General features: G+C 44.1%; 1 protein-coding gene across 1 annotated transcript in view; it reads left to right on the top strand.

Annotated features, from left to right (window-relative positions):
- Positions 1 to 13,060, top strand: part of MTMR12 (myotubularin related protein 12) — a 66,195-nt gene that overhangs the window by 32,971 nt on the left and 20,164 nt on the right. The window contains exons 6-8 of the mRNA XM_068535199.1: positions 494 to 587; positions 4,460 to 4,589; positions 10,442 to 10,517. Of these exons, the coding sequence (XP_068391300.1) occupies positions 494 to 587; positions 4,460 to 4,589; positions 10,442 to 10,517 (300 nt within the window). The remainder of the gene's footprint in view (positions 1 to 493; positions 588 to 4,459; positions 4,590 to 10,441; positions 10,518 to 13,060) is intronic.

Genomic DNA, 13,060 nt, shown 5'->3' with positions numbered 1-13,060 from the left:
ACTTCATTTTGAATGATGATTTTAGTCATCTATCCAAACATACTTTTGTTTGGAACTTCAAACAAAAAGCATGAGGGATTGATTGCCTTATCTTCTAGAAGAAGATCCTTAAGGCCACAACAAGTAAAACAGAATAGCTAAGCGTCTTGGTTATTATCTGGTCAGCTATATATCTTTGACATGTCAGATTTTGGGAGTATCTGAAAATGGCACTCAAGTTTTTTTAGTGCTTTGTTTTTGAGAAATTAGACTATGTTTTAAAAATTGCCCTAGAAACTCAAAGCTCTTAAAAACCTGACAAAATGGTTAGCGTTCTGTTTATTTGGCATTATTTCAAGAGATCACATCACAGATACAGACCTCAATGAGAGTTAATCAGCATGCTGCCCATCGGAGCCCATTAGCATTACGGAAACCTAGACAACTTGGGTCTTGTTTCTCAGTGTTTATCTGCCAAAAGCATGACTGTATCCATCGCTTGGTTCTTTTCCAGATTGTCAGTGGCATAATCCATCATACCCAGGCCCCTAAACTGCTTAAACGATTGTTTCTGTTTTCCTATGCGACTGCAGCACAAAACCACACAGGTAAACTTTCATCCGCAGGTAAGCTTTCATCTGCAGGTAGGCAGGCCCCTTCCAGTTCCTACCTGCAACCTGTGGGAGAAAACCCATCCATGGGTTTTGTTCCCCTCTTTTCTAGCAATGGGTCGCCTCTTGCTTGGGTGAATCATTCAGATTTCTTTTAAAAAAAGGTTTCTATTTCTTTCCTGTGATCTTTGTTTCTTTAATTTATCTTTTAGGTTTGTTTGCTTTTTGTGAGGGATTATTTGTTTGTTGCTTATGAAAGAAAATCAATATATTATGATTGGGAATGTGAGGCTATAGAGAAGCAAAACTGAGACAAGTTTAAAATCACTCTGTCTGTCCCTGGATTCTGTTTTTCACTTTAATACACTTGGTTTCATTTCATGAGACCCTAAAAAATGTCTTGCATTCTAGAAAGTTTTTAAACAACCAGAACATGCCTTATAGCAAATGTTTGGGGGATGGGGAGTGGAACAGTTGTACCTAAGAGAGCACATCAGAAAAGTAGTTTGGTTAGAAAACTTAAAATTCCAAATGTTTTCCATTCGGTTCCCTCAAAAAGAGAGCGAGCAGTCTTTTAAGTAAGAAACTGTGGTCTTCTGAATTAGCTATTAATAATGCCTAGCTTTGTACAGTGTTTCCACAGATGTCTGTCTTCTTCCTTCTCTGGATCTCTCCTCCTCCGTCTGTCCACTTGCTCTGTCCATTCCTCTTTTTTTTTACATTCCAAATGATTAACAGTATTTTTTTTTCTTCCAGTTTTCTTGAGATATAATTGACACACTGCTGTATAAGTGTAAGGTGTACAGCATAATAATTTGATTTACGTACATCTTGAAATGATGACCACAGTAAGTTTAGTGACCATCCATCATCTCATATAAATATAATATTAAAGAAATAGAAAAAATTTTTTTCCTTGTGATGAGAACTCAGGATTTACTCTAACAGCTTTTGTGTATAACGTACAACAGTGTTAATTATATTTATCATGTTGTGCATTACCTTCCTATTTGCCCATTACACTTAACGTGAAGTTGATGTTTACTGATCCTGAGTGCCATGTGCCTTTCATCAGGGAGGTGGCATGTTAGTTTAACTGCATATATCATGCTTTCTGGAATGCAGAGTTGCTGTGTCACTAACTGCTCATTTGGTAAATGTTTATCGAACGCTTGCTGTGGGTCACACACCCTGGGGATATGAACAGGACTAAATCCCTGCCCTCTAAGAGCTTCAAGTCAAACAGAGTGATGTGTCCTGTGGTGGGAGGGAACGACCACGCTGGGGGAGGGAGGGCTGTCAGAGGGCGAAGGCTGGTCCTGAACTGCTGGTGAAGGATGTGGAGTGTCCGGTAGGCACCCAGGAGTATTTGAGGCAGCGGGACTGGCGTGTGCAGAGATGTAGATCTGAGAGAGTAGCTCGCATTTGGGGGACTATGGTGATCTAGTAGAAAAGGTATGAATTTCCAGGTCTGTCCCACCTGAGTTCAAATCCTTGTCCAGCTGCCTAGTAGCTGTGTGATCTTGGGGATGTCACTTAACTCTTGGGCCTCTGTTTTCTCATTTCAAAAAGTAGTATTGTTAATGCTTCCCTTGAGGTGTTGTGAAAATTACAAGTTGTTAAAATGCATGGCACACAGGGTGCAGTCATTAAATGAGGGTTAATTGAGAGTGTAACTGCTTATTCAGGACAGATTATGCTCAGAGAGCTACACTGACCTAAAATATACTTAGCACTACTATCAGGCCGAACATAAAACTTGTTCCTTAATTCAGTTAAGTTCGTCTTTGTGAATGATCTTTTCACTGTAGCAGTATGTATAAGTGCTGATTAGCTGAGTGCTGGCTGACAACAGCTTGTTGCAATATGAGATATACAAAATATGACTTCTTTGTTGATTGCTGTAATTTATATAAACATTTACTGGGTCTACATTTGAAAATCATACTGTATTTTTAGGAATTCTGCCACTTCCTTATATCCTGATTCTTGGTCTGGACCCAGCACAGGACGGTTTCTTGGCTCCCCAGCATGTGTTAATCTGTATGCCAAAACCCTTACCTTGACTGACCCTGGCAGTAAGATCCCGCATGCCGCGGGGCAACTAAGCCCGCGCGCCACAACTACTGAGCTCATTACCTTGTGGTGGCTTTTTGTGCCAGAAAGCCCAGGATATATAGCATCTTCTGTTCAATCTGAATTCTAGCCTTCTTTTCTCCTTCCAACCTCCTTTTTTTTTGATGAGTAAAGGTTATAGCTGATAGGTGCAAGTTGACCAATTTGCTTTTTGATTGAGTAGGGGTTTGTAGAGGTGGGTGCTTTGCAATCTGAACGTCTTTCATTTTACTCAGGCTTAATAATTCACACATGTACTTTGGCTAAAAGGTCCCAGGAGTATTGTTACTACTTATGTCCATGGGGGAATTTATTAATATTTACATTTATTACTTTATGGAAATTTCCTTTACTGCTGCCTGGGTTTGAATTCCATTTCTGCCATTGCCTAGCTCTGTGACCTTGGGCAAGTTAATTGACCTTTCTGTGCCATATCTGTAAAATGGAGGAAATAATATTACCTACCCTGTAGGGTTGTGAGGATTGAGTTATTATATGTAATATGCTCAGGATAGTGCCTGGCATACTAAGTGCTATATAAGCTTAGCTGTTGTTTTTTAATCATTATTTGTCTTATCATCCTTTGTACTATGATCTGTTTGTATTAAAAGGAGCAGGTGGGAGTTTTATTAAACACTTTGTTTTTCCAGGAAGGCTTGCTTTTTTTTTTTTTGATATTTTTGTTTATTTTAAAAATGTGTTTATTTTTTTGGTTGCGTCGTGTCTTCACTGCGGCACGCGGGCTTCTCTGTAGTTGTGGCACGCAGGTTTTCTCTCTCTAGCTGTGGCACGCAGGCTCCAGAGCGTGTGGACTCTATAGTTTGTGGCACGTGGGCTCTCTCGTTGAGGCGTGCGAGCTCAGTAGTTGTGGCACTCGGGCTTAGTTGCCCCATGGCATGTGGGATCTTAGTTCCCCGACCAGGGATCAAACCCACGTCCCCTGCATTGGAAAGTGGATTCTTTACCACTGGACTGCCAGAGAGGTCCCAAGGCTTGTTTTTTTAAGATGTGCACAGGCTTGAATGGACTGATTTGTGTAAATACCCAAGGGTGTTTTGGTGCACGTCACCCCCATCAAGCTGTGCTGTGGCTTGGGAGGGGACCAAGGACACACCTGCTGGGCTGCAGGAGTAGTGCTCCTGGGCACTTCCTCCTAGCAGGTAGCGGCAAGGTCAGGGGCAGAAGTCCCCGTCACCGTGATGTGGCCCTTGGCTTGCAGGCCCTGACCTTCACCATAGCTGTCTGATTTGTTTATAGCCCTCAGAAACCAGGTGTCACACTGAAAACGCCTCTTTTGGGCAGTGCATCTTCACACTGAAGGAGGCTTCACACTCAGGAATCTGACAGGCTGTTCAAATGAGTTTGCCATCTTATGCACACATTGGTAGGGCTAAAAATATTTTATTATTTTAGCATTTGTGCCAAGCCTGTCTTTTAGTGCCGCACAGGATCTTTTTATGTTATATAAATTATCTCATGGTCAGATGACTGAAAATGGAGCTATAAATTACTTTTGCACGGAATGGAATAAGAACAGCTGCTTTCGCCCAGCACAAAAAGACAGAGCCTCACTCATAATTTTGGATGAATGACAGAAAAAAGGAACAAGGTTAGGATGAAGCAGTGAGTTCATTCTGTGGGGATAAAAATGGGCTTAGTGTAGGAAGTTGGGGCCCGAGGAGCCACTTTCACACCATTAAAATACCAGGGCTTCACGACAAGATTTTACTGTCTTTCTCAATTTGTTTTGTTAGCTACTGACCCCAAGAACCATGCCATAATGTTTGACACACTTCAGGACTGGTGTTGGGAGCTGGAGCGGACCAAAGGCAACATGAAGTACAAAGCAGTGAGTGTCAATGAAGGCTATAAAGTCTGTGAAAGGTAAGCTCTCAGAGTGTTGTGCTTTTCTTTTTGAACAGCTTTGTTGAGATTTAATTCACATGCCATACAATTCACCTGTTTGAAGTGTATAGTGTTTTTTAGCACATTTACAGGGTTGTGCAACCATCACCGCAGTCAATTTTAGAATATCTTCATCATCCCCCAAATAACCCCTTACCCCTTAGTAGTCACTCCCCATTCCCCCCCTCCCCACTCCCCCAGCCCTAGACAACCACTAACTACTTTCTGTCTCTATAGATTTGCCTATTCTTGGCATTTCACATAAATGGAACCATATAATATGTGGTCTTTGTGCCTGGCTTTTTTCACTTAACATAATGTTGTCAAGGCTCATCCATGTTCTAGCATATATCAGGATTTCATTGTTTTATTACTGCTGAATAATATCCCATGGTATGGGTATACCGTATTTTATTTATCCATTCATCAGTTGATGGACACTGGGTTGTTTTCACTTTTTGGCTACTATGAATATGCTGCTACAAACATTAGTATACAAGCTTTCATATGGACGTGTATTTTCAGTTCTCTTGGGTATATTCCTAGGGGTGGAATTGCTGGGTCATATAGTAACTCTGCATTTAACCTTTTGAGGAACTGCCAGACTGTTTTCCATAGCCACTGCACCGTTTTTACACTCCCATCAGCAATGTATGAGGGTTCCACTTTCTCCACATCGATACTGTGCTTTTTTTTTTTTTTTGATACTGTGCTTTTTTAAGAAACCCTTAAAGTATCCCTTAAAACATTCAGAAGTGAATTTGTCTTTTTCTTCCCATTATTATATCTGTAATCTAAATGTAAAACTTTTAGAGGCATTTCTGAATTTATATCATGTATTTGCTTTCCTTTTATCAAGCATTTTATTTATTCATTCAATAAACATTTTTTTAATATAAATTTATTTATTTATTTATTTATTTATTTTTGGCCGCATTGGGTCCTCGTTGCTGCGCACGGGCCCCCTCTAGTTGTGGCGGGCGGGAGCCACTCTTCATCACGGTGCACGGGCTTCTCATTGCGGTGGCTTCTCTTGTTGTGGAGCACAGGCTCTAGGCGCCCGGGCTCAGTAGTTGTGGCTCGTGGGCTCCAGAGCACAGGCTCAGCAGTTGTGACGCGCGGCCTTAGTTGCTCCGCGGCAGGTGGGATCTTCCCGGACCAGGGCTCGAATCCGTGTCCCCTGCTTTGGCAGGCAGATTCCTAACCACTGCGCCACCAGGGAAGTCCCTCAATAAACATTTCTGAGGGTCTCCTATGTGCCTGACAGTGTCCTGGCTACTGGAGATAGAGCCTAAAAATCCCTGCCCTCCTGGAGCTTTCGTTCTAGAGGAGGAAAATGATGATAGAATAAGTGAGTAATTATAGTGTATTAAGAGGTAATAAGTGCGATGGAGAAAAATAGATGCGGCCAGGGACTGGGGCGTGCTGGAGAGGTTGGCAGGAGGGTTGGTCAGGCCAGCGGGAACAGCAGGGGCAAAGGCCCTGAGGTGGAATCTTTTTTTTTTTTTTTTTTTTCTGAGGTGGAATCTTGTCTGGCTTGTGTGAGGAACAGCGAGGAGCCCAGGGGTTGGAGAGGCGAGAGCAGGGGGCAGAGCAGTAGGAGGTGTGATCAGGGAGGAGGGGGCCGGCTGGGTGCCGATGGGCAGGGAGGGTTTCAGAATTTATAGTGCAGTGCGGAGGAGTTTGAGCAGAGGCGTGACGTGATCTCACCTACATTTTTAAAGGATGACTCTGTGTAATCCTTTTTTTGAAACTTGAATCTTATCATTTTGGAACATAACCCTCAACACCCTGCTGACAGTTTCAAAATATTCGTGTTTTTCTAGAGCATTTTGTACCCATGGTTCCGAGGGGCCTCTTCAGTAGATCAGTTTTGATTTTGATCAGTCTCAGACACTTGCAAGGTTAGCCCTCTTGTTACCGCACAAACTGGGGTGACAGTGGGGAGGGGCCTGCAGGGCAAGTGTCGGATCCCAGCCCCCCATGCCCACCCTGCCCCTCCTGCCCTCTCTGTAGTCACAAAGCTTGGAAAGGGAAAACAAGCTCTCAGTCAGGAGGAGGTCAGAAAGCCCTGCTCCTAGGAGGTGATATTTTGTAATGCGATGTTGACACTGATAGAAGGCGTGCCCATTCCCAGGACCCTGCCACATACTGATTAAATTCATTGGTATTTGCATAGGTGTCAGCACATCAGAAATATACCAGGTAGAGAAGGTGGGTGGAGTGGGGTGTCAGGGGGTTCTAATTAGTGGTCGGGGGGAGAATGGAGCCTCAGCAAGATCGTGCTGCTCAGAGCACTCGGTGCAAACCCACTCCCCCTGGACTGCCCCCCTGCGCTTCTGCCCCACGGGGATGAGACAGGAAAAGCTGTGCTTTGTTTCTTACCTGGCACTGCGGTAGCTGCCTGCATGGTCTCCCCCACCCACTGCCATCGTCCTCCCTCCGCCTGCTTCGTTGGCTCCTTGCTGTTCATGGTAGAGAGGATAAAACTTCTAACGGGCCCTGCAAGGCCCTTCGTGGTTTGACTCATGCCTAAGTCTCCAGCTTTGCGTGTTACCCCTCCAGCCACCCTGAGTCCCTCCTGTGGGCCTTGCCTGTGCGGTCTGTCTAGGATGCCCCTCTTGCTTCCAACCGTACTAGTGAGTTACCTCCACTTCATCGGTCGGATCTCTGCCCAGGTGTCTCTTTTAGGGAGTCTTCCCGAGACTAGATGAGGTCTCCCGTGAGAGCTTTCATTGCACTGTGTGCCTCTCTCCTTAGCACCTCCTGCGATCGTGAGTTTATTCTTATCTGTATCACCATTTGGTTAATGTTTGTTTCTGCAGCCCATCAGTCCTGGGGAATCAAGGACGCTGTTTTGGTTCATCTTTATATCCTCAGTACCAAGTATAGTGCCTGACTTATAAGACCCACTCAATAAGTTGGGGACAATGAATAAATTAACGAAAGCCCCAGTGGTAAGAGGAGACCCTGATCAGTTTGGATAAGAACAAGAAACTGAGTGTCTACTTTGCCTTCACCTGAAAAGCCTTTCTTCATCCCACCTCCCTGTGAAGGTATAAGAAGGTCCTCAGCCCTGTAGGGTGTGTGTAACACAGGGGAACCTAGGAATTGATGCAGCCGCAGGAAGACATTGCTGCTCTGGTGGTGTCGCTTTGGGGGTTCCCTCCCCCTAACTGAGGTGGTTCCTGAGAGGCTCATACAACTTTCCTTGAATAAAGTCAGCTTATATTTGGAGAGGCTGTTTACTTTGTGTTCAAAACTCCTCCTAGTGACTAAAATGAGTGTTCTCCCAGGTGGGAGGGTTAGTTGCTCGTAGACATCGGGAGTCTCCCAGCAGAGCCTCTGTAGAACCACCTTGAGTCCACTGGGACAGGAGGGGACCCCACAACCCCCCCACTGGGGCAGAGCTGTCCCTTTCTTTGCAGCCTCCTTTCTTCAGTGACTGCATGGTACGCATGCTAATACCCTGGGTTCTGACATTTTTTTCCCCTTTGGTGAAAGACTGTTTATAAGGAACAATTAACTTGTGAAATATTCAACCACACTAGTAGAGGAAGACATGCAAATTTTTTAAAGCAGGGTGGGCCCATCCCAGCTTTGTCCAGTGAGCCTCTGGGGAAGGAGCTGAGAATCTGGTTTACACAAAGCCCACGGGCGACTCTCCGGTGAGGGTTGGGAAACAGTTGTCTGTCTGTAAGTTGCCATCTAAGGCGCTGCTCCTCACGGTTGACTGTGCGGGCCCGGTCCCCTGGGGAGCCTGTGAAAGTGCAGATTCTGACTCTGTAGGTCGGGGCTGCTCTCCTTCTAAGTGTCTGGGTGATGCTGCCGTACACTTTGACTAGCAGGAGCTTCTAGAACAACAGCTGTCATCCTGATGACACACCTGGAGAGCTTTGACACCTCTGATATTTAATAGTTCTGCGGTGGAGCCGGGACACTGGGAATTTTTAAATCTTCCTGTGTGGCTTTAACGGGCAGCCTGAATTTGAGAGCCATTGACCTGTGAACAGGTTTTTGCCTCAGTGACAGCACCTGAGGAAGGGGTAGTAAGCCCACCCGCTCAAGCGGACGTGAAAGAAAATATTCCAAGCGCTTCGGAGCCTCTAAAGCCAAATAATTCTTCTATGTTTTAATGGTTTGAGGTATCTTAGCCTTGACCAGTTGTTCCCAAACCTGGTTTTACATCACAATACTATGGGAGTTTTGTTCCTTTTAATTACCTTAAGGTTTTTTTTTTAAATGGAAAATTTCAAGCAGTATAAAAGAAAAGAGAATTTGATGAATTCCTTTTACCCGTCACCCAGCTTCAACAGTTATTAACTCATGGCTAGTCTCTGTGCCTACTCTGTGCTAGTCTCTCTACCTACTCCAACCCTCCCCCCGCCCCATCCCACCCAAATATTTTGAAATAAATCCTAGAGCTCATCACATTTCATTCATAAATATTTAAGTTTTACATCTCTAAGAATGAAGGACTCTTTTTATAAACATAATCATAAAAGCATTATCACACCTTTCACATTTAACATTTGATTCCTTAATATCATTCAGTACCCAGTCAAGTGTTCAGATTTTCTCCATTGTTTTATAAATTTTCAAAACAATTTATTTTTCATCTTTTTATCTGTTTTATCATTAATCAAGATTCAATGAGGGACTTCCCTGATGGCTCAGTGGTTAAGAATCCACCTGCCAATGCAGGGGACACGGGTTCAGTCCCTGGTCTGGCAAGATCCCACATGCCGCACAGCAGCTAAGCCCATGCACCACAACTACTGAGCCTGTGCTCTAGAGCCCGCGAGCCGCAACTACTGAGCCCATGCGCTGTAACTACTGAAGCCCGCGCACTCTAGGGCCCACGTGCCGCAACTACTGAAGCCTGCGCGCCTAGAGCCTGTGCTCCACAACAAGAGAAGCCACCGCAATGAGAAGCCTGCCCACTGCAACGAAGAGTAGCCCCCGCTTGCTGCAACTAGAGAAAGCCCACGTGCGACAACGAAGACCCAACGTAGCCAAAAAAAAAGATTCGATGAGATTAATATCTTGAAAATTGATAGGTTTCTTAAACTTCTTAATCTATAGAGTCTCACACTATTAGCTTTTTCTTGCAATTTATTTGAAGAAACCAGGCCACTTGTCTGATAGTTTCCTGCAATCTGGATTTTGATGAGTACATTGCCATGGTGATTTTATTCATGAGGAAACAGACCCAGAGAGGTGGGGTAACTTACCTAGGGTTACACAGAATCAGACGCAGAGCTAGGATTTGAACTCAGATTCCTGACTGATTTCGACAGAGACGGTTCATCTGCGCTGGTTCTTCTTAAGAGGGAAATATGGGGCTTCCCTGGTGGCACAGTGGCTGGGAGTCCTCCTGCCAATGCAGGGGACACAGGTTTGAGCCCTGGTCCGGAAGGATCCCACATGCCGCGGAGCAACTGGGCCCGTGCGCCATAACAACTGAGCCTGTGCTCTACAGCCCGTGAGCCACAACTGCTGAGCCTGTGTGCCACAGCTACTGAATCCCGCGTGCCTAGAGCCCGTGCTCTGCAGCGAGGGAAGCAACCGCAATGAGAGGCCCGCGCACCGCAAGGAAGAGTAGCCCCTGCTCGCCACAACTGGGGAGGGCCCGCGTGCAGCAATGGAGACCCAACACAGCCAAAAATAAATAAATAAATAAATAAATAAATTTATTTATTTAAAAAAAAAAAGGGAAATATGGTCCATGTCATGACACTCTGCTTAACTTCCTGTGTTCATTGACGTTGAGCTTTCATATTTAATGAATTAACTCCAGCACTAAAACCGATGACATCTCTTTCTTCTAGGTTGCCAGCATACTTTGTTGTCCCCACCCCTCTTCCTGAGGAGGACGTGCCGCGCTTCCAGGGTCATGGCATACCAGTAAGTGCATCTGGAAACCCTAAATGCGTGGCTTGCTCGTTGGCCCATCCTGGCAGATTATCCTCCTTAAAGCCCTTGGCTTTGGTATTAAAGAGTTTGTCCTCAGTCCAAGAGCAATCTAAAAATATCTTAGGGACTCCCTAGAGGAGCCTCTTTGACAATGAGGCTCCTGGGGTCAGAGTTCTAAAGTTTTCACAGATGCACTGGAGTTCTTAGCAGAGACTTCTTTAAAGAGCTTTTGGGGGATTACAGGCCAGTCTGGTGTTGAAAGACAGCCTCATTTAACACCTAAATTGTTTTGAGGCTGATCCGACCCCTGTAAGGGTAGCAGAGTTTAAGATTCCTTTTGGCCCACACCATTAATCTTGAATGGGCATGGCCGAGTTTCCTCCCAGAGACAACAGGGAGAGCTTACTTAATTTTCACAGAATAGACTGGGACGGGAGCCATATTTAGTGTGTCACTGATCAAAGAAAGCAAGACTCTGGCAGTTATTCCAGTTTCTGATTGGCAGTTGGGGGTTGCCAAACCTGCAGGGAATTGAGTACAGAATGAGAATTACAGACAAATGCTGTGCTATGCACATGGCTGGTTCACCGAAAAGGTCACTCCTGTAATGGGAGGTGAGATGTCTAAGCAGGGGTTACACGCCCAGAAGTGTATGCAGGCCAGGTGGGTAATGAGTGTGGTTCTTGCGATGAACCAGAGACCCTCTGCCTGGATGAAGGGCTGGCTGCTCTTCTCTGCCAGCCCGTTTGTGCCATGTGGGAATACGGGCCCTGATCTTGCCAGATGTCCAGACTTCTCAGGAGAAATCAGAGAGATGGATTTCGATGTGAGTTTTCCTGATTTCTAAATGTGTGCAGCTGTTCACAACGGATTCAGATGTTTAAAAAACATGTCTTTGGGCCAGAGTTGGTTCACGTCCCACCAGTGTGCCACCTTTGATTTAGAGCAGTGGTTCTCAAACTTTCTGGTGTCAGGACCCTTTACACTCTTAAAAATCATTGAGGGTCTCAAAGAGTTTTTCTTTATGTGGTTGTATCTGTTGATATTTGCCATATTAGAAATTAAAACTGAAAAATTGCTTAATGTTTATTTTAGTAAAAAACTCATTACGTGTTAACATAAAAATTTCTGTGAAAAATAACTATATTGTCCAAAACAAAAAAATAGAATAGTACTGTTTTACCTTTTTGAAAATAGAAGACAGCTACATCTCACATCTTCTCACTTCCTTCAGTCTGTTGTGGTATGTTGGGGTGTGGTTGAAGTACATGAAGAAAATCCAGCCTCACACAGATGTGTATCTGGGAAAGGGAGGAGTATTTAATAGCCTTTTCAGAGAATATGAAAATATTGTTCTTTGACGGTATTCCAAAAACGTGATAAGTGGTGGTTTCATAAAGATTAATTGCAATAAGGAATCTGAAAACATAGTCAATGAACTTTTCATTCACTGCTAAATTAAAATCCATTGGTCTGTCTTGTACTTTGAATGGATCTTAAAACATGCATGATTTAAAAACATAATACATTGGTCGTTTAGAAGGTATTAGCTCACTAGGTTATACAGGTCATCCAAATATTTTTTTTTTTAATAAATTTATTTATTTATTTATTTTTATTTTTGGCTGCATTGGGTCTTCGTTGCTGTGCACGGGCTTTCTCTAGTTGCGGCGAGCGAGGGCTACTCTTTGTTTCAGGGTGCAGGCTTCTCATTGCGGTGGCTTCTCTTGTTGTGGAGCACGGGCTCTAGGCACGCGGGCTTCAGTAGCTGTGGCACGTGGGCTCAGTAGTTGTGGCTCGCGGGCTCTAGAGTACAGGCTCAGTAGTTGTGGCACATAGGCTTAGTTGCTCAGCGGCATGTGGGATCTTCCTGGACCAGGGCTCCAACCCATGTCCCCTGCATTGGCAGGCAGATTCTTAACCACTGCGCCACCAGGGAAGTCCCAGATCATCCAAATATTGACATGCTTTCTTAGATAAAAATCACATTTGTTAATATCATCCCTGTCTCATGAGGAAAGTCTTTAAATATTGGGAATTTGTCCAGCTAAAAAGGCAGAGACTAGTTTTACAAAATTCTAATTTTTGCTTGAAAGTTCAACTTTTATCATTGGCAACAAATTGTCAGTTGTTTTCCTTAAGGGGATAGTCTCACTTCATTCTTGGTTTTTGTTTTTTTTTTCTAAAGAATGAATGTCTGCCAGATACCAAAGTCTGAACACCCGTAGTTTGTCTGTCATTCACTCTTTCAGTTACAAGAATACAGCAGCTAGCTCAGCTCTCGAGTCAGTCTCATAGGTGCTTTTCCCTGAGACAAACACTTCCATGCTTTGTTTCCACTCCATCACACAGAATATAAAAAATATTAGTATTAAATATTAAACGTAACGATCAAGATTAATATAATTCATAATGTTTAGTTCTTCATTATGGACATTCTGAAGTGAAACAGTTATTTTTCTTCAAGTTTGTGGCAGTGAAGAATACAGTGGCGACCAGTGCTGTTGGTAGCAATACCTTGGCTGGTACCAAGG

The sequence above is a fragment of the Eschrichtius robustus genome, chromosome 2, assembly GCF_028021215.1.
Source record: "Eschrichtius robustus isolate mEscRob2 chromosome 2, mEscRob2.pri, whole genome shotgun sequence".
Taxonomy (NCBI): Eukaryota; Metazoa; Chordata; class Mammalia; order Artiodactyla; family Eschrichtiidae; genus Eschrichtius; species Eschrichtius robustus.
Note: the sequence above shows the minus strand (reverse complement) of the source record. Positions and strands in the feature narration are given on the sequence as shown.